The sequence below is a fragment of the Triturus cristatus genome, chromosome 1_2 (genome assembly GCF_964204655.1).
Source record: "Triturus cristatus chromosome 1_2, aTriCri1.1, whole genome shotgun sequence".
NCBI lineage: Eukaryota > Metazoa > Chordata > Amphibia > Caudata > Salamandridae > Triturus > Triturus cristatus.
In genome coordinates this window covers 355,128,273-355,154,704 of record NC_140580.1, presented here as the reverse complement: position 1 = coordinate 355,154,704, position 26,432 = coordinate 355,128,273, and the positions used below count along the sequence as shown (strand labels likewise).

Below are 26,432 nucleotides of genomic sequence, written 5' to 3'. Positions count from 1 at the left end.
AAGCAAAATATACACCTTTATGGTGAGTGTTATCTGCTACTCATATTTAAGTGGCTCTTTGTTCGGATAATTTATATAGCCTATCTACTTAAGATTAATCTGAAAATGGGGAACCGGAGTCGCTATTCTAAGAATGCCTATGCATAGCTCGATTTTTATAATCTGTCATAAAATCTTTTAGACATTATGAGTGTTATATTATTGTGGAAGATTCTTGTTTTGGGTCTGTGGCTTGTCTTTGAAACCCCTGGCGTTTCTCTTTTTTTTTCTCTCTTTTTTTCTCTCTTTTTCTCCTTCCTGGTTCGGGATATACTATTATATACATTTCATACACTTCTCACATTTTCATCACAATATTTTTTTATCTGCTTCAAATGCACTATTGATTTTATAGAATTTCTCACAAGGTGATCTTTTTTTCACCTTTAACCCTTTGGGTTGTCCTGTGCTAATGCTGCAGCACTTTATTCTTCGGTGATTTTGTTAACCAGTTATCTATATGATTAGCAATTACACACTGTCTGATCAGTACTTTTTGTTATTATTTTGTAGCCCTGAGGAAGTCGTTTGGGCTACTTGCCCTTAGACGAAACACGTGTTGGCTACAAACATCCTTGGCTTGTTTGTGATATATGATTTACTATGCAATCCCATGAAGGGAGATCCTGACAACCAAGATAATAAAGAAGAATATACCCATGGATTGGACTCTACTTTTACATAACTTTTACTCTCATATTGGACACTGAATCTCTTTTGCTCGGGAAGAATTTTTTGTATTTGGCGGCCACTCTGCCCACGCGGCGCTAATTCCCCGCCTGTGCGGGCGATTAGCGCAGTGGGCGGAGACGTGACGGAACCACTCCGTCATGAGCACAGCTCACCCGTGACTCGTGACAGAGTGGTTCCGTCACGAGCACAGCGGCACCGCAACTGCCCCCAAACCCCCCCAGCGCCGCGGCGGAATTCCTGCCGCGGCGAAGGGGTTAATGGCAGGCGCCACCAGATGATGCCTTAAGGTGATGCTGCATCTAAATTTGTCGCTGGACATGCATATAGGTTTTATTTTCATGCTAACGGAGAACCTGAGAGGAACCCCGCCTGACGTTTGTGACCCGAGCTCCACAAGTGCTTCTGCCAGGGGCTTGACTACTCCCTTACGTTTTAAAGAACACTTCGCTGTCAAACGTAATGTCGAGTTCGATTAGCATCCTAAGGATCGGGGCTGGATTGAGGCAACGGTGGTCAGCCTTTTCTTTTCTCAATGGAGCCCCAAATACACTGCTAAATGCAGTAGCTCTGTTGCGGTAAAAGGCAAATAAATGGCTCTTTTGACTCGCAGTTCACTTGTTTCCATATGTGCTTGTGACGCTAGTCTGTTAGTCGTTCTTTTGTATGTTTTCTGATTTTCAAGCGTGTTTAGACCTAGCAGCTGTGGGATTTACCCATAAGGCATCCGTCCTCAGTAAACAGAGACTTCATTGTTTCAAGTATTTGGCAGGCCAAGTTTTTTGTTTGGTCAGGCCTGGAATTTGGACGGTCATAGGTTTCGGGAGCCAATTTATCCTGTTTTCGGGACTCTGTTTTTGTCAAAATAGAACTCTTTGTTTATAAGAATGAACATGTAAATGAACGCGTTGATACATGGGACCCTTAACTCATTATAGCACCGTCAGGATCGTGTAAAGCCAGTGCTTGTGAGAGGTTGACAGAGCTGGGCAAGAGTCTTGCCTGCGTAGTCTGATCGGACTGGTCCTAGAAAAACGGAGATTTCTCAAGTGGTTACGGGCTCTGTTTTGTGACTTATTTTGCTCCAGCCTGGTTTGTGAAAGAGGCCCCGATGTGTCGTGGGATTCTGTTTCCATAAGGATAGTCTAGAAAGTCTTATATATGAAGCATGGGGCACCTCTGCCACACGTGTCCGTTTCATCTTTCTGTTCGTGTGTGTCTGATGACAGGCTGCCGATGTTTTCGTTTTATGAAGAGGCCCCGCTATAAATATACTGTTTTAGCGAAGCAACGCAGTCCTCTTTAATGGCTGGGGATCTTGTTACAGCAGAGAACAGCATGTTCCTAGCCCTGGAACTGTCTCGCTTCTTGGCATATAAACAGAGTGGTATCCATTACTGGGATATATGAGAAAAGCCACTGTATGCATGAGCGCTGGAGGGCAAATGCAGCAGTGACCATTTTATATAAACAAGCATTGATAAAGCCCATCGGTCTTGCCTATGCGAGAGCTACTGGCTTTGCCAGTGTATTTCAACTAAGTTGTACTGCAGCGTGGCTGTGCAGCATGGCTAAAAGTAAAGGTAGAAGAAAGCGTTACGACGCGGCTAGTGCCACAGCTCTTTTTTCCGGCAAGATGGACAGGCAAAGACAGGGGAAGAAGGTGGTGATACAGACAAGCTGCAACGGTGGGGTGGGGTGGGTCAAAGAAGAGGAAGGAACATGGACTGAACCACACTCCAATAAAAAAACGCAACAGAGACTACATCAGACAAGCTTTGGCATCATCATCCGGAGTCTTTATTCGGTTTTTAAATAAAACCATAAAAGTACAGATAAAATTCTCACATATAAAATATCTTCATAGCAGCATTGTTTTGAACTGGTGAAAAAACTAGTTAATCCATGCAGTACATTGTGAGTTCCTCATACATGTTCTGCCATACAATACACAATCATGGTATTACATAAAAGTAACATCAATACTTATTGCGGATCTTTAAAGTGCTTAAATTATAGTTCACAATGGCGTATATGACTTGTGGGCCTCCCCAATCTTAAAGGTAGTCCAGAGCCTGTTCATGAGAACTTGTCCCTAGTGTTAAAAGCAAAGGGCGGAGAAACTGCCTTCTCTGCATGGTGTAAAGAGTGCATGGTAAAATAAAGTGCTTGGTGTATTGCTGTGCAAACATAATAGCAGGGACAAGAAGGAAAAGATGGAATTTATGTACCCTGTTCTGCAAAGGCTATCAGGAAGTGTAGGGTTTGGCAGGGCTTTAAGTGGGATGAAAAAACTGGAGGGTCTCTCAAAAGGGGTGTGGCCACTGTAATTAAGGGTGTGGCTTAAAACACGTGAGCGAAAAAATCTGTGCTTAGCATAGTGTGCCGCCCTACTTATATTTTGCTGTTTGTCATTGAATCCAGATATGATACAAGTAACATCGTACCAACAACAAGTCACGACTATTGGCTTTATCAATGGTTAGTTGCATAGGATAAATAATCAGCAACTTTGGCTTGTACATAATATTGAAAAAGCTTAAACTTCAAGCCCTGGTGACACCACAACAATGCTGCTGCTCGTGAGTTTCAAAAAGAGAAGGGAAATCCAGAGAGAAAATGACTCTCTTTAAAGGATTTCCCTTCCCCAGAACGCTCCTCTGGCATGACGTCCTGCAGATGCGCAACTAGAGTGAAATTTTTTTTTGGGGGGTGGGGGGCGCCTAATTCTTCTAGCAATCGGCAGAGTGAAGATGCAGGGCCTCTAAGAAGGAGTGAATGAACAACAAAGCCTCATTACCAAGTAAATGGTCTTTTAAGACCTGCTCAGTGCTGCCTCAGCCCTGGCTGACACACATGAGGGGACAGGGCTGAAGCCCTTTGAGCCAAATGGGCGTTGTACTAGTGAGAAGTAAGCAGTGGGATCATGCGGACATCGATGTGCCTGCTGTCACTGCAGTCCGGAGAAAAACGGACCACCTGTGCCAGAGCACAAAACAGAGCCCGATAGAGACCCGTTTCGAGACCTCCTTGCCGGTGCTCAGCACCGGTGAGACCCGGCCCACTTAAAGCCCTGGGGTTTGGAGACGAAAGCTTGTCACCAAAAATATTGCCTTTGATTTAGAAGTATCCATAAATAGGATGCCGGCCAAACAGGAAAAAGACGGCAGAGTTTTCTGGCTCCAGTACTTCTGTTCACCACCCAAGCCAAATTCTTATGTTTATAAAATATTTGTTTGATTCGGAATGATGAAACACCTTCAAGAAATTTTGGGTTGAAAAAAAATTCCGGGGCACCTATCTAAATAAAACTAAGTTTAATAAACTTCAACCAAGTAATTTCTAGAACATTTTCCAGGGCCAAACAATCAGTCAGAAATTGTCTATAAAAATGGGCCTCAGGATTTTAAACCAAATTAACACGGCTGGAGTTTTAAATAATCTTCCAAATTAGTGCAGCCCAGTTCTTCATGACAGAACGAGGCTGGGGTAGAGTTTGGGACAGCCAGCAGCCTTCTTAAGAATGCATTCCCTATTATTTGAAGGGGTTCACTATTGGTATGTCCCTAACCACCAGCACTAAATGAATCAGTAGCAAGACATTTGCTTTTAAATACACACAGTAGTTCTTCTATAAGCCTACGTCCAATTCTTTTAGAAAACCTAAAAAGGGCATCAATTGACCTTTGAAATTAAAGAGCTCTAATGTTCAACAGCAATTTCCATTCAAAATCAACATCCACAGGAACTGCTATGTATGTAAAATGTTTTTTCTAATTTAAATTTGTGTCCCTTAATAAAAATGTCTTTGTTTTGGCTAACATTGGGCCTCATTTCAATATGAATGATTTTGTGTGGTTTGTCTGAAGTCCTAGATTTTCCATAAAATTATTAAAAGCATCAAGTAAAATTTGAAGTCCGTTAGCAGTTCTGCTATGAGCACCGCATCATCTGCATACAGCAAGAGAGGGACAAATCGAGAAGCAAACTTCGACAGTGTTCCTCCCCACCCGCTGTCATAACACGAGTGGAAGCGCAACACTAAGGCATGATGCATTTGATAAAAGGAGAAGTAAGCTTTCGGCATAGAAATGCTGTCAAAAACAGAGCACAGCACTCGGTTCTTGCCTATTCTCAAGACTGAAAAAAGCTCAGGGGAGAATTTGACAGGCCCTGTCTAGGTGAGAAATGCCAAAGATTTGCTTTAAGTTACTCCCAAAGTCCCTGGGCATTGTCCTCTCAATTAGCAGGTCAAGAAAATTTGCTTTCACTTTTCCATCACTGCCACTGATTACTTATATAATGTGGAAAATATGACAGGCAGAATAACGCTTAGTCTGAGAGAGACTTCTAGACGCTAGGTTCCTTAGCTTTCGAATGTTCTCAAGAATGTATCCGACATTTTTCAGCATTACCTTGGTGTGCCATCGGGAGGTGCTGTGCAGCTCCATACTGATTCTGTCCTGCTCCAGAAATGATGTGCGAACCCCATATTAAAGCAACCGTGTGCGCTGGTGCCCATTCCTTTCTTTCTGTGCCACCACATGCAGATCTGGAGCTCTCTCTGTGTCTCTCAGACATTTACCTCAAATTGTCTTCAGTGTGCAAGGAATATCAGCCCCCAAAAGAACAATAAATGTCTGTGACAGATCCCCATTAGGTATGCCTGTGGTCGAGCTACGGCTCTAAGTCTTGCTGCAACTGTGTTTTGATGAACGCGAAAGTCATCAGTGAACATGCCAGGTAGCAGTACTTATCCAAAGTTTGATCCTGGACCTATTCCGGAACAGCAAAGTCGCTCTAGAGGCTGGGCTTCTTCGTTGTCAAAATTGCTGGGAAAGTCGAAAAAGAAACACAACAAATCCAACTGGATTCTGCTCTCCCTGCCACTCGCCTCACCAGGTTCCGGGGCGTTCCCCACACCTCTCGATCGGCTGACTTCAGAGCTGATCCCTCAGCTGGTTCCGGCGCAACGTTAGTTTCTGGGTGCCCATCAGCTTACTTGACACCCTCTTATGCATTTTTGGGCCCAGTGAACCAAAAGGCCTCCCATCTGGAGTACAGCCGGCAGGCTCGCCCTTGGCGCCAGTTGCACCCCCTTAGCCCTTCCTACCTAGCTCCATTCCCTACACCAACCCATGCACTTCGGCGCCAATTATGTGTCAACGGCAGTCCAACCTCAACAAACATCACACCCGATTCGGCCAGAGGTGCCGCTTCTCCCACTGACCTCTTCCACAAGGGAGAACAGAAACTCTGCATTCCCTTTTTGGAATGGACTCCGATAACGACTGTGACCCTGTGCTCAACCCTTCCAGGATGATAATTGGTACAATGACTTTCTGAAGGCTAGTAGTCTCTATACCGCCCCGGAAACTGGTCTCCTCTCACCCATTCAGCAGCCACAGATAAATCCACTTCCTACATCATGGTGGTGCATAGGGTGGCCAGATTACTTGACCTCTAGCTCCCCTCCTTGATGGTTAAAACGAAAATCTTGACAGAAGTCTGCCAACTGGGGCATATATCATTGGAGCCCCTTCTTCCATTTAATGAGGCACTGATGGATAGCTTATTGGAGGTTTGGGCCAAACCCTGTTCTGTACAAAATTGCCAGGCATGAGCGCCCTGCTCCAAGGGGACCCTGTTTTTTTTCTGCCACCAACCTTCACCTGAAGGCCGAGTGGTGCAAGCCTCTGCAACCAGACGTACTCCAAACACATTTCCAACCACTGTATACCCCAGTCAGTGTGCCAGATTTGTGGTTTGGTGCAGCACATGTCAGATTGGCCCACTCTAGGCCAAGTTATCTAACGTTATGTTTGTTTTGTCTCTTGCCTTGCAAGAACTTGGTTTTGAGCACGGTTCAAGGTTATCTTTTTGGCATTTTTTATTGTTGCCAGATCAGCACTCCTTCTTTAAGTCACCAGTGAGATGTGATTTTCGAAAAAAGGTCTACAAGATATGTTTCCCTTTTCTCAAGGGACCATAGTCTAGTCCTCACTTATTTGATGTGCTTTCCATCTGAGCCGCTTCACAGCTGCCCCTTATGGCTCCTTACCATCAAGACTGTGTTCCTTGTGCCTTGGCCATGCCACGTCATGTAAGGGAAGTGAGCTTCAGGCTCGTCCACCATTTACCACCTTCTTCCCAGACAATTTGGTTCTGCAGACTTGGGAATTGTTTCTGCCTAAAGTTGTGACCCCTTGCCACGTCTGTCAAACCATCACCCTGAAGATGTTATATGCTTCACCTCACTGCTCTTAGGAGGAGAGACTCTATTGCTTGGACCCCAAGAGATCACTGAGCTTCTACATAGATAGTTAACACATGGCTTTCTTCAGCCATTGACATCTGTCTCCCGGCCCGAAATGGAAAACAAAACTTTACCCACCCCCCTGCCCCCTGGTTTAATGACCAACTCAAATGCGCCAAATCCAAGTGCAAGAAACTTGAACGCATATGGAGATCTGAGTATTCCCCCAATGATAAAGAAATTTATAAAACGGAACTTCGATACTACCACTCCCTGTGCAAATCTGCCAGGGCAAACTATGTAAACACCTCTATTCTATCAGCCCAAAACCGTCCAAAAGCTCTTTTTAGAGCAGTCCAAGAACTTTCTGGACAATCAAACTCTCCAAAAGCCCCCTGTTTGGACACAGTCCAATGCAATACACTTGCTGAATTTTTCACGGAGAAAATAGACCGCATCTATGCCGGTTTTGATGCCTCCCCACGAGCATTGGACAACCCCCCCAGTACAGATCCTGACACCACCTTCCCCCAGGATACTACTACCCTTGCCCCTCACACTTCCATTGACAAATGGGATCCGATCTCTTAGAACTCTTCTTTAAACTCATGGCTAAAATCAAATCTGGCTCCCCACTTGATGCCATGCCCCCTCAAATTCTAAGCACCCTTGACACTCCCGCTCTTTTACCCATCCTAGCCCTCCTGAACGCATCTCTGTCGGAAGCCACCGTTCCTGCAGTTTGGAAACCCGCCATGGTGGTTCCCCTTCTCAAAAAAACTAACGCCGATCCCAACAACCCTTCTAATTTCCGACCCATATCTCTACTCCCTTGCCTGTCCAAGGTATTAGAAAAACACATCAACCTCTGCCTCTTCTCTCACATTGAGGACACAAAATTCCTACACCCATCCCAGTCTGGCTTCAGGGCTGGATTCTCCACCGAATCCACCCTTTTAGGTGTCACAGAGGCTATCAGACAGCAGGTGGACAGAGGGGAGACGGTGGCGCTTATCCTGTTGGACGTAAGCGCTGCGTTCGACACCGTCTCCCATGACATCCTCCTCTCCACCCTAAAGGCCGCTGGTATCCATGGCACTGCTCTAGCCTGGATCGCCAGTTTTCTGTCCGCACGCACTTTTAAGGTCTTTTCCTCCACTTCTGCCTCCACTGCCCTCCCGTCCCCACACGGTGTACTCCAGGGCTCTATCTTGAGCCCCCTTTTTCTTCAATATTTATATCAGTCCTCTCGCCTCTCTGGCAGAACAATCTGGTCTCTCTATATTTTCATACGCGGACGACACCCAAATCATTTTTTCTCTCTCTTCTAATAAAAACGCCCCCATTTCATCTCTCCGATCTGGGCTCATTAATATTGCCAACTGGATGCAGAGCGACAAAACCGAACTCCTTCTATTCGGTCCTGACACCTCTCTCTGGGGCCCTAAGCATTGGCCTCAGCAAATGGGTCCCCTGCCGGTTCCATCCACCAAGGCTCGCAACCTGGGAGTTACATTTGACAACCAACTGTCCATGAAGCAGCATGTTGTGAAAGTCTCAGCCACCTGTACTAATATCATGCGGTGGCTGAGAAAAACAGCATGGATGCTTCCGCCAGACACCCAAAGAACTGTGGTCCAGGCTTTAGTAACCTCCAGGTTAGACTACGGTAACGTGCTCCTCCTTGGGGCTAGCAAGGAGGTAACACGTAAATTACAGGTGGTGCAAAACATGGCAGCTCGCCTGCTCTGCAACCTGCCCAGAACTGCCTCTGCCACCGTTTCCCTGCGCAGCCTTCACTGGCTGCGCATCGAATCAAGAGCAAAATTCAAAGCCCTCTGCTATATGCACCGGATTAAAACAGGCAACTCCCCCCCCCCCCTACCTTTCCATTTTGGTTCAACCGTACTGTCCAGTGCGCACCCTCAGATCCTCCTCTTTTGGCACCTTCTCCGTGCCCCGTTTCAAACGCACCAGAGTTGGTGGTCGCTCCTTCTCCTATCTGGCGCCATCACTCTGGAACACACTCCCCATTTCTTTGCGCTTTGAAACTTGCTACCTGAAATTCAGGAAAGGCCTGAAAACCTGGCTTTTCTCTGCTTAATCTTCTCCCATCTTTTGTTTCCCTGCTTCTTTTCCTCTGTCAGCGCCGGGAAACCCCTGGGTATCTGTGCGCTTTACAAACCCAAATATAATAATAATAATAATAATAATAGTACCAAAGAACACTGCGTGGAAGGTCAGCTGTTTGTGGGGTTCGCTGAAGTGGAAAAAGGCAAGGTTATACAAAAGAGAACCATCTCCCGGTGGATCGTGACCATGGCCAAAGCTGCTACCACTGTGTTGGCCTACGGAGTCCCTGTCTTGGACAAATCCTATGTGTCTACATAGGCATCCCTCCATACATTCACAAAGCATTATTTTCTGCATAGTCATTCGCTGAGAAGGGCATTTTGCCCACTCTGTCCTGCAGGACACTCTGGATTGAGTCCATTCACAGACCCACCTCCAAATAGGTATTGCTTTGGTATCTATTCAAAAGGTGAGGAATCTGCTAATAGAACTCTCTATCAGAAGAACAATATACTTACCTTTGGTGAGTCTTTCTGATAGAGGCTTTATTTAGCAGCCGGTTCCTCACCGATCCTCCATGTTTTGTTTGGACTCTACCCATTAATAAGATAACAAGTCTAGGAATCTCTACACTGCTCACAACCGGTTTGCTCATGAAGTTCTGAGTCTGGGGAGAGTCTGACGTAAGCATGCAGGGGTAGTGCATATATGGGCTCTGTATGTAATTTCTAGAGTGAAACTGTGTCTGTACGGAGCTCCACAGCACCATCCAACAGTGCACCGAGTACTGCTGAAAAGTTGCCAGATCCAGACTGGTAGCTGGGTAATATTCTAAAGTTGAGGTCTAGATAGTCTCTACCAGAAAGACTGGTATGGAACACAAGTAGCTTGTTCCAATATGGGTCTATTGGCCATTGTACTATTAGATATGTCCATTCAGCCACAGTCCAGCACATTGTTTGTTGTCTTTCAAAATTCAAGGCTAATCTGTAATTTTATGCAATTGCACTTGGCAGCACTACCTATGTGCCTGCAAACTATAGAATATCAGTCAACCTTTTAAGTACCTTTCATTAAGGCTTTCATGGAATGGCTAAAGTAACGTAAAAAATTAAAATCTGTGTTCGGGTCATAACTGAAATTATTGATTGCTGAACAGTTATCTCTTTCCTAGCTAAGAATCAATGTCTCAGAGGCCTAATACATACTTCCCAGCCTTTCTTTTAGAAGGTATAATACTGATCTAGATGTGTAATTGATCTTATTTTGTATATTTACTGCACTCCTTCTAAAATTCATTGGCTCCAATCTGCGCTTTGGTAGAAAAGCAAACTACAAATTAAAAAACAAATAAAGTACCTCAGGTTTGACCAGCTAGAAAATAAATTAAGCAAAATCCAATTCAGTGATGAATTTAGAGGTTCAATAAATATTAAGGAAAAGTAACGTTTTAGTAAGTTACCCTTTACCTGACTGAACTGTCAGATGGCTGATTAACATAAGCCTCTTCCACCCCTAAGCCAGTGTGAATAGGTGTGAAATGCCTCCCAGGAGCCTACAGTAGGCTGACCTGAATGTGCAGAGATGATTCCTTTAGGGCGGGGGCTGTGGTCATCCTTTTTTGACACTAGAGTGGCAAATCCTACTTGAGTGTCAGACCCTACTTGACAGATTGGTTGAGTTTACACACTTGAAAGGAAAGAGAACAGGATGCAAGGACAATTCTTGTGGATCCACTGTCTAGTTGCTAAAGGACTCTGCAAGAGGTTTTTTGCCCAGAAAGCACCCAGTTAACCAGTGGCAACTGGACCTGGGCTGAACCCTGCTGTTAATCTCTGTCTGAACCCCTTTGAGTCTCTGAGTGCCTCCCTCTGATGCCCTGGAGACTTTAGAAACCTACTCCTGTTGTGGATTGGGACTTAAAGGACTAAGGTAAAATATTTGACCAGGGCAGACCTGGCTGCTATATCTATTCAGCACTCCATAAACGTCAGCCTCATATTGTGCGTAGGTCCTGGTCTACCTCAACTAGTGACTACTGGCATTTTTATTGTTTTGTATTCTGACTATATCACTTGTTTTGGTACTGCATGAATACTTTACACAGCGCCTTAAGTTTAACCTGTCTGCTCGGTGCTATAACTCCATTATTTGACTCTAAGGCAGAGTTCTTGTTTCTCCTTGACTGGTTTGAAGACCGAGACCAGCAGTGAATTGTGAATTATGAATCTTCCATCCTCTGTCAAAACACTTTTTGAAGTTTATGCGGATGATGAAATGCATCGAATGAAGACAGTGTAGAAAACCTCCATTTAGGTCTTACAACAAAATATTGTTTTAACAGAGTGTTGAAAACTCACCAGGGTAACAACAACAGCATCATGAGCAGAGACTGTCCCATCATCATAGTAAGTATTCCAAAGGGAGAGGCAGACACCAGCCAGCTGCAACGGCCAGGGAGACACCAGCAAAACAGTGGCTATTCTTTCCCCTGCTTATTGACCATGCTATTGGGGTTGTGGGGGCATCTACAAGATAGGCAAAGAATAAGAGGAGGCAGATGGGTGCTGAACAGTATGCTAAATATATATTTACTGAGATTCAAGTCTCCTCTGCCTTGTGTTCCTCTACACTAACAAAAAACACTTGGGACTTCCAGGGCAGTTCCAAATTGAAGTCAACACCTTCTCACCAAAAAGGAATGAGGATTTGTTTCTGTTACTGTCTGGTGTGAAATAAGGGACCAAAACAGGACTACAGATTCATTCTCGATCTCTGAAAGATCAACAAATGGATAAGAAAAGAGAAATTCAGAACTATAGCCTTTTCATCAGGTGTGCCAGTAGGTACATCAAGGGGATTGTATCTGTACCATAGACCTTCAGGACACGCACTTCCACATCCCAGTCTCAAAGAAACCCCAGAGGTTCCTAAGGTTTCTAGTGGGCAGAAATAATTTCCAGTTCAAACTTATTCCATTGAAACAAAAGTTGACATCAAGAACATTTCCAAATTGTTGGCAGTACTTCCTGCATACCTAAGAAAACATAAGTTTTTAGTCTGTCCCTATCTTGACGATTGTATAAACAAGGCTACAATGTCCAAATTAGTTCTAAGGGTATACTGAGTGGCCTTGGCTTATCTTGGCCTCCTGGTTCTGCAAGTCAATCGCAAAATGTCAGTTGTGGTTCCTCTTCAGTTCATTAACTGCCTAAGGACAATTATAGATCCTCAGTTAAGAGTGTATCCTTCAAGAAAAATACTTTCATGTTTCCATCTGAAATTCCACAGTCTACTATGGACTTATTCAACTGCCCATCAGATATCTTTGCTTGGATCAATTGGCTCTTGCATTATATAGTGCCTCATGCCAGGCTCCATGTGAGACCTCATATGCCTGGAGGGGAAATGGTGCCTCTGGGCTGACAGCTAGGAAGACAAACCCAATCTATCCCAGTCTGTTATTCAATCATTTCCATGATGTTACAACCCAATGCTCCTTTTGAACAACTTTTTCATTGAGAAATCAAAACACAGTCATTCATTAGAGATGGCTCTCTTCTGTGAAGAGGTGCTCATATAAGCCATCTTTAAGTTCAGGAACAAGGTTAGTATAGGAGATGTCATACCACATCAACCAACTGTAACTGAGATCAGTTCACTCTAAATTATGTTCTTCCATCCTTCAAGAATAATTCCCTTCTCAAACAGACAATACAATAAAAATGTACTGTCTGAACGAGCAAGGAGGGGCACATTTCAGACCACTCAGTGGAAGCATAAACTCTCCGGAAATGGCTCATAGCTTGGGACTTGCAGATCATGTTTGCCCACCTTCCAGGTGTGCAGAATTCATAGGCAAACTCGCACACCATCACTTTGCACCCTGGGTGGGTTCTGCGTAGTGAAGGTCTTCAAAATGTCTTTCACGTTTTTAGAGTATTTTTTATTTTTTTTACTGTTCGACCCATTCACAGACGCAGAAAACAAGAAATCCCTAGACTGGGCCTCCAAGTGCTGTCAACCAGGATTTGGGGGAATCCCTTTCTGATAGGCTGACCAGGGACATTTTTCTGATTCCAGCAGTGCTAAACAAGCTATCCACTGCAAAGTCAGCATGCTCATCATAGTTCCAGAGTGGCGTCGCCAGTGGTGGTTTACAGATCTTCTATATCTGTCAGAGCTACCACATAGGGGTCGGCCATGCAGACCACATGGCCTGCAAATGTTGCTGGTTTAAATCTTGCACACCAACCTTCCATTGTGTAACTTAGCAGCCTGGCTTCTGAACTTATATATGATAAGCATTTAGATATACCATTAGACTGCATGCACATTCTGAAATAGGCAAAGCACTCGCCCACCAGAGTGCTGTATACTTTCAAATGAAGAGGGTTCTGGGTCTACTGTATCCAAAGCAGCTATGATCTTTCCAAATGTCAAGAAGCAGTGGTACTGCCATATCCTATCCATTAAGCAAGATTTGTGTTGTACTTAATGATACTTAAGGTACACCTTGCGAAGATTACTACCTATAGGAAAACTCCTTCCCAGACCTCTTTCTTTCTTCAGAATACCATTGGTGAAAGATTTGTCAGATCGTGTAAGAAAGGTATTTCCTCCTATTAGGTCTCCTTTTCCACCTTGAGAGTTTAACATGAACCTTTCTAAGCTCGTAGCGTCACCATTTGAGTTTATACATAAGCCATTTTTACAACATCTGACTTGAAAAGCTGCTTTCCTGATTGCTAGATCCATGGCTTATGTAGTTAGGATTTTTACACTGTTCCATAAGAAAAGAGTAGTGATGAGAACTCCTCCCAGTTTTCTACCTATGGCGATGTCACATTTCCTTGTAAACCAGACTAATTCTTTTCCAGATTCTTTCTGAATCCATCATCTTTGACGAAAGAGCCATACCAACCGTGCACTCGAAACTCTTAATCATGCTTTTGTATGTTTCTAAATGTTCTCATATTAATAACCTTAGATGCCCACCACAAAAGTTAATCTCTTAAAAGATGGGTTAGCACATTTACTATGTTATATAAGACCTACCGATCTTCTTTTAGACCTTATCAGGTCCTGATTGATTACCAGAGAAGTAGTTAAAGAAAAATTCCGTGGTTTGCATTGCCCGATGCAGCATAGGTTTGTAAACGATGAAAGTTGTTCAAGGCATTTAGCATCAGTCAGTTCTGCTTCCACATATTAAGTGATAGCCTAAGTCACTGCTCAGCTGCCTTTTGGCTAAATACCTTGTAGAAATACTATATACTTATATGCAGACATACAACTCTTCTCTGAAATGTTTTTGAGACTTGACACAAAAATGGTTATTCCGGCTTTAGATCCATCCACAGAAGATTAAAGGGAGGTTGAGGGAATTACCTCTGGTCACAGATATTTGTTAGATCAATTGTTCCATCCATAGATAATAATTAGGGAATTAATTCCACCCACATATGGTAATTACGGTGTATGCTATTACCACATACAGTTGGTTGTGATTTAGTTCCACCATCATATAGGTCTTAATGTTATCTCTGCAACTACAGTTTTTGAGGTCTCTTTGTGAACCTACAGGCAATGACCAAAGAAGAGTAATGTGATTTAGAGAGTTTACCATTAAGAGGGATTTGTAGGATAACAATTCTGTGTGATCCTTCCTTCGCCATTCCTTTTAGCACAATTTATAACACTAGATCAGAGGGACCTGCAATAATATTTTAGTCTCCAAAATAGTATTTCAGCTTAGATTTTTTCTTTAAAGACATACCACAGAGCAAGTGAAAAGGACATAAAGTAAGTGTAATTAATTATATTAAAAGGAAACGTTATTTGCTTTTACAAGGCAGAGCCACAAGCTGGCCTGGCTTTTTATGGTCGTTAGTTCATATGCTTATTTTAACAGGGAGAAAAAAAAAAGTCCATCCCCACCATCTTATCTTAGCTACCATGGCTTCATTATCTTAGGTGTTTATGAAGGAGTAAAGGTTGTTCAACCATGCCAGCCATTCAAGGCAGGCAGCTTTCATTCTTTTTGAAGAAATACCTGGCTAAAGTGTAGATCTGGTGTTAGCCAAAATCTTGTGATTTTACTAAAGTTATATATAATACACTTATAGGGGCTTTCAGCCAGGTCCTCTTCATTCATTAGTCGATTGTTTTGTCTTTTACATTTTTATTCCATCCACTACATCGTACAACCTGGGCCCGAGTGTAACCCCACTTCAGCAATTGACTAACTTCACTGTGAGTGAGGACATTCTGCGCTTTCTCAAAAGCACATCAGCACACTAAGTAGTTCTCTTGAGTGCCAGAGACTTGTATGGCAAAGTGTGCTTTTTGAGACAATTAAAAAAAATATATTGGCAACTGACCAGCAGGTCTTCAAAAAAATTTTTCAAACAAAAATGACCAAACAGATATTGACAAAGAAAAACCTGCCAATGCTAAAAACTGGCAACGCTTGACCTATTAGACTTGCCACTGTTTGTTCCATTTTGAAAACTAGTGATGCCACCACAATGTTTAATGAAGAGTGTAAGAGAGCACAGGATGTACAGAAGTGGCTTGCCATTTCCTGCTCTCCTACAAGAAGGGTTCCTGTGCACAGTGACTTAGTGCACAGCAGCATGTGTGGGAGTTTGTTTCTGGATCCGGGCATCCATTGGATACTGGATATTATCTGTTTTGGACACTGTTCACCGCTGGTGTTCCAGAGCCTTATATGCCATGCTCTCTAATTGGATAATCAAGTTATTCCCTTTAGACACTTGACCCTCCAAAGATAGCAAGGTGAGCAGTCAAGGCTGATTCCAAGAGGCAGTAGATGGTCTGCAACTTTAATACTCTTCCACAAATTATTCCATAAATAAGCTTATGGCCAGTCAGCTCTTTAAGTTTTATTAAGAATAAGTATTTTATTCTCATGTTAGAAAGCAGAGCAGTTAACACACTGGACTGTGTGTGGGTGTGCGCTTTAGGTGGACCCCTGATGGGGAACGCAGGGAGAATGAGGTGCACCTGCAAAGGACGCAAAGACCACTGAGTTCACTGGACGACAAATCACAGAGCTGGCTGGAACATTTCAAACAGTAGGATCGTGGCACAGCTTACCTTGCCATACGAGGACTTTAATCCCTTTAAAAAGTCAAGGAGATTGGCTTTGTTTAAATGTGTACCCCTTTAATTTAGTTCTTATTTATTTCAAATCGTTGGAAATACCCATTTACAGAATATTAGGACATCTTAACTAACGTTCGGTCTGTCTCTTACAAAACCATTGATGTGCCTAATATTTTGGTTGGTGGCAATCTCGCAGGGAACGTAGCTCCCAATGGTGCATGCGTTTGGTGCCTGGTGCGGTGCCATAACCCAAAAGCTGGCACTGACTTTGTCAGTGATTATGTTTTCACAAAGAGATAAGCTTCTAAGGCCTCCGATTACCATACCTATCTGCTAACTATTAGACAGGCTGGGGTCTTTTATCATGGTCTGTCATATTCACCATGTTTTTGTTTGTTTTTATAGGGATGATTCTGCTGAAGTGGACGTGTACAACCCAAGGAAGAATGAATGGAGTAAAATTCCTCCAATGAAACAGGTATTCATTTTTTTTAAATGTCTGGGAATTATTTGTGTACTCTAAAACATTACCTCAAGTTATGATTGGTTTTGAAGTTAGTTTTGTAAAACGCTTTTTAACATTATTTAAATATTTTCTTGGTGTTTACTGAGGAATTTATGGATGATACCACTTGATACCTACGGATCGTAAAAGGAGGATAGCTTGGTTTTTAACTTATTAGGGAAGGTCTACAAGACCGTTATACTGCATAAGTGTGAAGGAGAGGATATCCATGAATGGAAAGATTGGAAATCCGCCCAAAAGTGACTACATGTACACATGAGACTCTACTGGCCTACTGAACTGAGAAAGAGGTATGATTTTACAAGACATTAGGTCGGAGAATTAAAAATGGCATTATGACTAATTCAAAGCATAATTCGTTTAAAATGACCCCTTTTTTCCTGGAAGGCAATATGGGGTTTGTCATGGCCAGAGAGATGTGTTCCTGCAGTCCACTGCGAGTTCAGAGTTTGGTGGCCAGATGTTGCAAGAATGGCAGCTTCTTCATCAGCTTTGCCAGAATGCCCAAAAAGATTCAATTGCTGTAGTCAATCCAGAGCATCGCAGTAGGGATAACTCTGAGAATGATCCTTATAGAAAAAGGCACTTCATGGATTTAAAGAAAAAAAATATCTAAACATCACCACCAGGGCTACCCGCAGGCAGAGAAGAAGCAGAATTGCAGGATGCACCACATTTCTTAACCTCCTAATGTGGTTCTAGAATAATTTGAATATAATCTGCATAACTGTAAAACAAACCTCCAACTCATCAGATCAGTGACCCTAGTAGAGCAAAGAGTGATCAAGGTAAGCGTTGAGCAAAATAATGTCTAATTAATGCTCCATTACTATAAAAAAGCAATACCAATCTTAAGCAAATCGTTGACTCCGCTGATGCCCACTGATCTGCTAAGATCACACGTATTTGCCCACACCAACTAGATGTTGTCTAACACGGAGGTGTCCCTGGCCAAAAGCCTGCTGGCAATCTTAATAACAATTAACTTTCTTGTAAATCATTGCAACTGTTCATTCACTGCTCTTTCGAGAACTGTTCATTCACTCAGTGCCGGCTTTAGTGCTGGTGGCGCCCAGTGCGACCGTGTGAGTTGGCGCCCCCAATGACCATCTCCACCACAGAATCGCTCACAAGCACTCTTTAACAGTGACCAAGTCTCCATAACCTCTCTCTCAGATGCATTGAATTAGTTATATAGTGCCACTCATACCAAAGGATGTCAAAGCACTTTGCATCACACACACATTACACAGTGACAATCAATCATACGTGTGTAAATCACTGTATAGGAGATGTTACATAAGCCAAAGAACTAAAAGTGTAGGAGTCACATGTCATTTATACTGGTAGGCAGTATAGTTTAAGGGGGCTTGGTGTGGAGATGCACAAACTCAGAGTCCAAAAAAACAGCATTTAGGTGGGAGTTTTCTTTAATAATAAGAATCGATTTCTAGTCAAATTAACCCTTTTTGCAACATTACTCAATGTTCTAATGTATACTGTGCAGTGTGTATGCAGTTCTATGATGAAAGTTAATTGGTCACTGTTCTATATTAGAACTTTAAGTTATTAATTGCAAGTAACAAAAGGATGTATATTTTAAAAGCAGTAACCTGCTTATCTGTTTACATTATATGCACTCTGTAATTTACTTGGTGTACGTTCTTTGCAGCAGGCATATTAACCCTCTACACTACCTTCACATAAGTCAAAACTTCAACTCATCTGCGTAGATCTAGGGTGCTAGTCTTCCCCCATATCAGAGACTGGCTGTTGAACGTGAATTCGCACCAGGAGGTTTGTCTCCCAGCTCCAGATTATGGCGAACCTCCTGCACTCGCTGGGGTTCACTATCAACAAGCTGGTCACACCTGACTCCCTCTCAGGTGCTCCCTTTCATCTGAGCTATTCTGGACACAGTGCAGTTTTGAGGCTTTCCTCCTGTGAACGCCAGGGTGGATAAATGCAGCCGTCTATGTCTAGCGGATCACGAAAAGTGTCTCTGTCCGGAGATGGAGCAAGGCCTCTTTCAACAGTGGGGAAAGCCTTGGTTAGATCTGTTCACCACCGCCGAGACACGCAATGTCGGCAGTATCTGAGAGAGACTTCTAGCTGCAGACTCCTTACCTTTGAATTATCCAGGCGTTCGGCTGGATCCGGAAACTTTTGCTGAGCGATACCCCTTGTGCGCACATCGTCGGGTGGCTCCATTCGGCTCTGCGTGACGTTGTTGGCCACCCTGGTGCGCGGACGTTAGTTCTTTTCTTTACGCACCAGTTAAGCTCCGTTCTGATAAGAGCTACCCCTCTGTCGCTTTTTGACAGGTTTTTTTCTCGACTTTTGTCGAATTCAGAAGATTTTTCCAACTTTGTGTGCGAGGGATGTCTTCAAGGAAGACTGGTTTCAAGCTGTGCGGAGCCTGCCACCACGATATCATTTAACGACGACCCCCCCCCCATCCCACCCCACCCACCGACCTAGACTGTCTCCGGTGTCTCGAGCGTGACCACGACTCAAAGCCGTGCACGGACTGCCGGGCCATGGCTCTGAAGGCGTTGAGGGAGAGGGCGATGAAGCTCCTTGCGGCCCGGCAGTCGACACAGTCGATCGAGACTCCGCGGATGGGGTCCCGATTGAGGAAGAGGAGGTCGTGGGAGTGCTCCTGGAGCCCCAAGTCGTCTTCATCCCACTCAACGTCCTTGGGACATTCGGGGAAGAGGAATAAGAAGGGGAAGCCCAATCGGACTTCATCTTCACCACTGCTGTCGTCCTTCGACGAGAGAGGTAAGGAGCACTGACGCTATAGGCACTGTTCTGCAGAGCCGGAGCCTGGGTCAACTTCGCCCCTCCCTCCCTTTCCGGCAGCCGGAGCAACCCCAGGTCAGATATAAGAATTTACGAGGCCATCTGCCGCGTATTTGAACGGCCAACCCTGCTGGCGAGCCCTCGGGCCCCGAGATGAATCCAGCCACGGCGTCTGTGGGGCCTTATCAATCCGATTCAGGATCTGGGTCGACACTGGCCATGCCAACGTGACCTCCTCCGGCGTCTGACCCGAAGTCTGTGCCTGAAGCGCCGCCGGTGCCAGCCCCATCCTCATCCATGACGACACGGAGTCGGAGCGACGTTGCTCAACGCCGATTCTGATGCAGATTGAACCCAGGGGTTTTATGTTGTTGCCTGAGCACTTTGAGGATGTGCTAGGCTCAGGAGAGGAATGGGAGGAGTCTATGGACCCTCTGGAACACCAGGATGACTCTGCGTAGCAGTTGGCCTGAAATGGGGAACTTGCGGAAGCCAGTGGACTGGACACTTCTCCAGATACTGGCATGCTCTCTCCGCCAACAGTGGCTACAGAGGAGGGGGCATCCATGATGGTAAAAAGGGCAACTCTGGTCCTTGGACTAGAACTACCCTCCGTGCAGGTCAACTCTAATCTCCTGACTGAAGTGCTTCAACCTGGGGCTTCCACCTCCGAACCCCTTTTGCCCTTTAATGAGACACTTACACTCGTCCTTCTACGCACGTGGTCCAAGCCTAGCATAGGGGCCCCTGTGAACAGGACAGTTGTACTCCGCCATGGGATGGGCGAGATGCAGCAAAATTCACCACTCGGTGTGGCCTAGATAAGACTGATTCGCTGGGCAGATCGAATTCAATGACAGTGGCCTTAAGGCACCACGCCTGGCTTAGGACAACTAGCTTCTCGGGTGATGTCCAGGCCAATCTGATGGACATGCTCTTTGAAGGAACCCGTCTTTTTGGGGAAAAGGCAGATTCTGCCCTGTTCAGGTTCAAGAACTCTTGAGCTGCGGCCAGATCCTTGGGCCTCTCCTCTACTCCTTGTGGCCAGTCTTCCTTTCGCGGCAACAGAAGTGGCTTCCAGCTGCGTCAGCCCTATCCCAGCCAATATCCTGCACAGACTGCCCAAGCAAAGCGAGGACGTGGACGTGGTACATTACGATCAAGGAATGGAGGCCAGAAGTCATCGGCTACCTTGCCTCCGGCAGCCGCAGTCTCCAAGCATTCCTAGTCTGAGTCTGCAAGACCACAGTACCCCAGTTGGCAGGAGAATTTGTCACCATCTCCCTCACTGGAGATCCATAACATCGGACAAGTGGGTCTTGCAGATCATTCAGGAGGGAGATTCTCTGCCTTTCCTTTCTTCTCCTCCTCCCATTCTGCCAAATCAGGAACGGCTGATGGAAGATCATCTGAAATTGATTCCAGGAGGAATTTACAGCTCTCTTGGCTTAAGGAGCTATAGAAAGGGTCCCGTTTCACAAGTAGGCAGTGTTTGTTATTCCCGCTACTTTCTGATTCCGAAGAAGAACAAAGGGTTGCAGCCCATTTTAGATCTTCAGACTTTCAATCTCTTCCTCAAGAAGGAGCAATTTAAGATGCGGACTCTAACTCAGATCTTGTCTGCCCTAGACCAAAAAGACTGCATGGTAGCATTGGACTTGCAGAATGCGTTTTTTCACATCCCCATCCTGCCGAGCCACAGGCGTTACGGTTCAAGGTAGGCTGCAAGCACTTTCAGTTAACCGTTCTCCCCTTCGGCCTTACCAGTGCCCCTCGGGTGTTCACCAAAGTGATAGTGGTGGTCGCAGCTCATCTGCGCAGGTTAGGGGTCTCAGTCTTCTCCTACCTCGATGACTGGCTGTTAAAGGCGTTGTCGCCGCAGGCAGTTGTCGCCCACCTTCAGACTACGGTGGACCTCCTACATTCTCTGGGGTTTTCTATAAACATGCCGAAGTCACACCTGACTGCTTCACCGACGCTCCCTTTCATCAGGGCAGTTCTGGACACAGTGCAGTTTCGGGCTTAACCTCCCGAGCAACGAGACCAGGATATTCTGGTTATTTATTTATGGTTTTATAGAGCGCAAAAGTGACCCGTTAGGGTATCAGAGCGCTTTACAGTGATAACACGTTGTATACAAGGTTGACATAAGCAATAAACATGGCTAGGGATAGAAGGAAGTGACTACATTCGGACATAAACAGGGTATATACAATAATCAGAGGAGCGACGTGTCGGCAATATGCAGAGAAAACCAGCAATTACATTTGAGGGGGTGACATGTCGGCAATATGCAGAGAGAACCAGCAATTACATTTGAGGGAGTAATAAATCAGTACAAAGAATACGAGCAACCAAGCAGACAAGAATTTTGCAGAAAAACAAAAGCAATGCCGCAGAGCGGTATGCGCGATGAAGGAGATTTATGGGAGTAACATGCTCATTAGGAACATTTTTGCTTACTTTTTAAAGATTGATAGGGAAGGTATTCTTCTGATGGAGGACGGCAGCGAGTTCCAGATTCTTGGTGCAGCCCCAGAGAAGTTATGAATCCGATGTTTCGTCCTCTATCCTGGATTTCGGTGAGACTAACTCTGAGGCTATTGGGTTTCATGGCCTCCTGCATCCTGTTGGTAAAGCATGCCAGGTGGCGTATGCAGACTCTGCAGTGGGACCTGATTGTCCAGTGGACACAGCATTGATGAAAGCTCACCGACATGGTCCAAATCTCAGAAGAAACTGAGAGATCTGCAGTGATGGTTGACGAACCGCGATCAGGGCAACAGCAGTCTCCTTCCCCTTCTTCAACCAGAATTCACAGTGGTGACAGATGCGTCACTTCTATGATGGGGAGCGGTCATCTGGGAGAGGTAGAGATCAGGGGACACTGGTCTCCAGCGGAGTCAGGGCTCCACATAAATCTGTTGGAGCTCCAAGCGATTCGATTGGCATTTAAAGTATTTCTTCCCTCTTTCAAGGGGAAGCTAGTTTAGGTGTTCATGGACAACACCACCACCATGTGGTGCTGCAACAAGCAGGGCAGGGTGGGGTTGTGGAACCTTTGTCGAGATACCCTGCGTCTCTGGACATGGCTGGGACAGCAGGGCGTAACCCTGGTGGTTCAGCACCTGGCAGGTTGTCTGAAATCTATGGCAGAAGAGCTCATCCATCGATGCCTAGCGGATCTCGAATCGTTTCTCCAGTCGGAGGTGGCACAAGGTCTCTTTTAACATTGGGGAGAACCTTGGTTAGATTTGTTCACCTCCAAAGAGAATGTGCAGTACTGGGCACTGGAGTTTCCAAGGCGGCTATCGCTTGGCGACTCCTTTCTTCGCAGGTGGAGCTTAGTCCTGCTGTACGCCTTTCTGCCCATACCACTTCTGCCCAGGGTTCTGAAGCTCAGGAGCGACCGGGCCCAAGTCATTCTTGTAGCTCCGAACTGGGCGAGGGGCGTCTGGTATCCAGAGCTTCTAAAGATGAGCTTCGATCCTTCGGGAAGATCCTCTGTTGCAGCAGCAGGGGACGGTTCTCCACCCGAACCTGTCAACTCTGCGCCTCCATGCGTGGAGATTGAGCGGTGGCAGTTGATGGCTTTTGACCTTCCTCCTGAAGTTTGTAACGTTATTTTGGCAGCCAGGCAGCTCTCCAGTAAGAAGGTATACGCCTGGCGTTGGCAGAAATGTATGTTTTTACTGTACTGAAAGGTCTATTGACCCTCTTTCTGCTTCCCTTTCTACTGTCCTTCTATTCATGCAAACCCCTGCCTAACAGTGCTCTGCTTTGGGAAGCCTCAAGAGTTATCTCTCTGCTCGGTCTGCTTTTTTGCAGCTGCCAGACCAACCGTCTCTTCAAGTCCCCTATTGTACATAGATTTCCTACGTTATGCCACAGTGGGACCTTAATTTGGTCCTCACCTACCTGATGTGTGCTCTATTTGAGCCTCTACACAATTGTCCCCTCCGGTTGTTGACCATCAAAACAGCCTTCTTAGTGGCGATTACATAGGCCCGGAAGATGAGTGAGTTGCAGGTATTAGTACTCACCTTCCTATCGAATGTCATTTCTGGACAAAGTGGTGCTTTGCACCCAGGCTTCTTTTTTGCCAAAAGTTGTGACCCTATTTCATCTGGGTCATGCCATCACATTGCCCACCTTCTTTGCTCCCCTGCATCCCTCTAAGGAAGAGGAGCGTCTCCACCGGCTGGACCCAAAAAGAGTGTTGTCGTTCTACCGTGACTGCACAAAAGAGTTCCGGGTGGACGACTAACTTTGTGGGGGTACGCAGCAGCATAGAAGTGTAGGGCAGTGCAGAAAAGGACCATTTCTCGCTGAGTCGTTCTCTGCATTAAGATCTGCTATGCTATGGCAAAGAAGCAGCCCCCTGATGGATTAAGGGACCCTTCCACCAGGGGAAAGGCTGCGACTACAGCCTTGGCTCAACGTGTCCCAGTCCAAGACATCTGTCAGGCGGCAACATGGGCATCATTGCACACGTTTGCAAAACACTACTGCCTGGATGGTCAGGTCTGCAGAGACTGGCACTTTGCCTGCTCAGTCCTGAAGGACTTTCTAGTTTAAGGTATTTGTCCGCAGCCCACTGCAGGATGGTATGGCTTGGGTATCTTATTCAAAGGCAAGGAATCTGCAGCTAGAAGTCTCTTATCAGATGAACAAGTTACTTACCGTCAGTAATGCATTATCTGGTACAGACTCTAGCTGCAGATTCCTTACAGCCCCACCCATGCCTCCCCGCTTTGCGGACTAATATTGTAGGGCTAAGGTTACTCTCCCTTTCAGGGGCCTACTTTTGCACACAACTGTCAGTTACTTCATGGCTCTGCACTTCTGGTGTGGAAAATACAAAAAGTGCTGATGTCCGCACGCCTGGGTGGTGCCTATATAGGCAGCGCAACGTCATAACCAACGCCGACTACGTCACGAAGAGCAGAATTGAGCCACCCGACGGCGTGTGCAAGGGGTATTGCTCAGCAAAAGTTTCTGTGTCCAGCCTGACGCTTTTGAAATTCAAAGGTAAGGAATCTGCAGCTAGATAGTCTCTACCAGATAATGCGTTACCAAAGGTAAGTAACTTGTTCTTTGCGTGCTGGAGTTTCCAAGGTGGCTCTTACTCAGAGACGCTTTTCATCTTGAGTGGAGCACAGGCCTCCTATAAGCCTTTCCGCCATTACCACTCCTATCCAGAGTGCTCAAGAAGGTCAGGAGTGACCGGGCCCAGGTCATTCTTGTGGCTCCGGACTGGGTACGGAGAGTCTGGTACACTGAGGTTCTCCGACAGAGCATCGATCGTACAATCAGGGTGCCTGTTCTGGAGACTCTTCTGTCGCACCAGCAGGGGAGGGTCCTCCACCCGAACCTTTCAACTCTATACCTTCTTGCTTGGAGATTGAGCGGCGGCAGTTGATAGCAGTGGACCTTCCTCCTGAAGTCTGAAATGTTATTTTGGCAGCCAGGCAGCCCTCTACTAAGACTGGGTACATCTGCCGGTGCCACAAATTTGTGAAATATTGTACAGAAAGGCATGTTCCTCTTTCTGCATCCCTTTCTCATGATTTGCTTTTTATTTTGACCTTGCCTAGCAAGGCTCTGCACTGGGCACTCTCAAAGGGTACCTTTCGGGCCTGTCTGCCTTCCTGAGACTGCCAGAAAAACCCTCATTTTTCAAATTTGCCATTACCCCAGTATTGGAACTTTCATAGATTCTCATGCTTTGTATCATTCCCCGTCGTCGGAATGGGAGCCTCGGTAAACAACAAATATATCATAACCATAGAAAAAAAAGAGAAAATAGGCTTAGGCCTCATCTCATTTTGTAGTATATCACCCTCTTTGTGTAAAAGAGCCCAAACTTTTGCCAGGACCAGTCAGCACAGCCTCACCCTTTGGAACCTTCCTGAGAGAGCTCAGAACCTCAGATTTTTCTACCGCACGTTGTGCTAGGGAGACTCCACTGAGCTCTGCTCAGTTTTCACAAATTTTTCTTTTAGAAGTCTACATTTTACCATCTATAGTGACATTATGTCAGAAAAGGAAAAAGCCTTATTCAGACCCTGTGCTTCTTGTGGAAAGAAGAGACTATTCATTGAGGATAAGCATGACAGTTGTATTTATTGCTTATACCCGGAACACAAGGCCACAGACTGCAAGATTTGTCGGACCTTATCTACCAAGACTTTGCGGGACAGAGAAGGTCGGTTGCTGACATGGCTGCAAAAGCTGAAGACCAGGAAGGAGGTTCTCTCTTCAGATGAGGAGGATTCAATTTCTGGCACCTCCTCCAGGAGATCAAAGAAGAGTGGTAGGTCATCTCCCTCCATCTCTGCGGAACCCCCTGTCAAAGCCCCTCACGGGATCTCTGAAAGGTCTGAGGAGGCTGGTCCCATGAAATCTCCTCACGGAAGTGAAAAGGAGAGGCAGGGACAGGCTGCTGGTGTGTACACAGCCTCTAGGGACAAAAAGGAGGTTTCCATATCTTCTCCTCCGTCCCAAAAGGAAAAGCCTGCGAAGAAACACTCTGCAGGAACTCCTCAGATGGCTCCGGTGAAGAAACAGCGTCCATCAATGCTGACTAAAGCAGGTACGTCGACGACGATTTCCATAGTAAAGACTGTTTCCTTGGTGTCGTCGACGGGACCTTCGACGATGTCTGCTTCATCGTCGACGACCGCTTCATTCTCGTCTTCGACGGCGGTGTCGACGACGAAGACGATGATAACGGCGACGTCGTCATCGATGCTGATGACGACGAGTTCGTCGACGAGACTATCGAAGGTTGTCCCGTCGACGATGAAGAAAGCTCCGTCGACGAAGAAGAAGGCTCCGTTGACGATCCTACCGTCGACGACGATTCAGGCATCGTCGACGACCTCATTGTCGACGACGATTCACACTCCG

At 45.5% G+C, this 26,432-nt stretch overlaps 1 protein-coding gene across 4 annotated transcripts in view; it reads left to right on the top strand.

The window, feature by feature from the left end:
* KLHL21 (kelch like family member 21) overlaps positions 1-26,432 on the top strand; it is a 124,634-nt gene that overhangs the window by 84,704 nt on the left and 13,498 nt on the right. For all 4 annotated transcript variants that reach the window (XM_085604426.1, XM_085604409.1, XM_085604402.1 and 1 more), the window contains one exon: positions 16,595-16,667. In XM_085604426.1, coding sequence (XP_085460552.1) covers positions 16,595-16,667 — 73 coding nt within the window. The remainder of the gene's footprint in view (positions 1-16,594; positions 16,668-26,432) is intronic.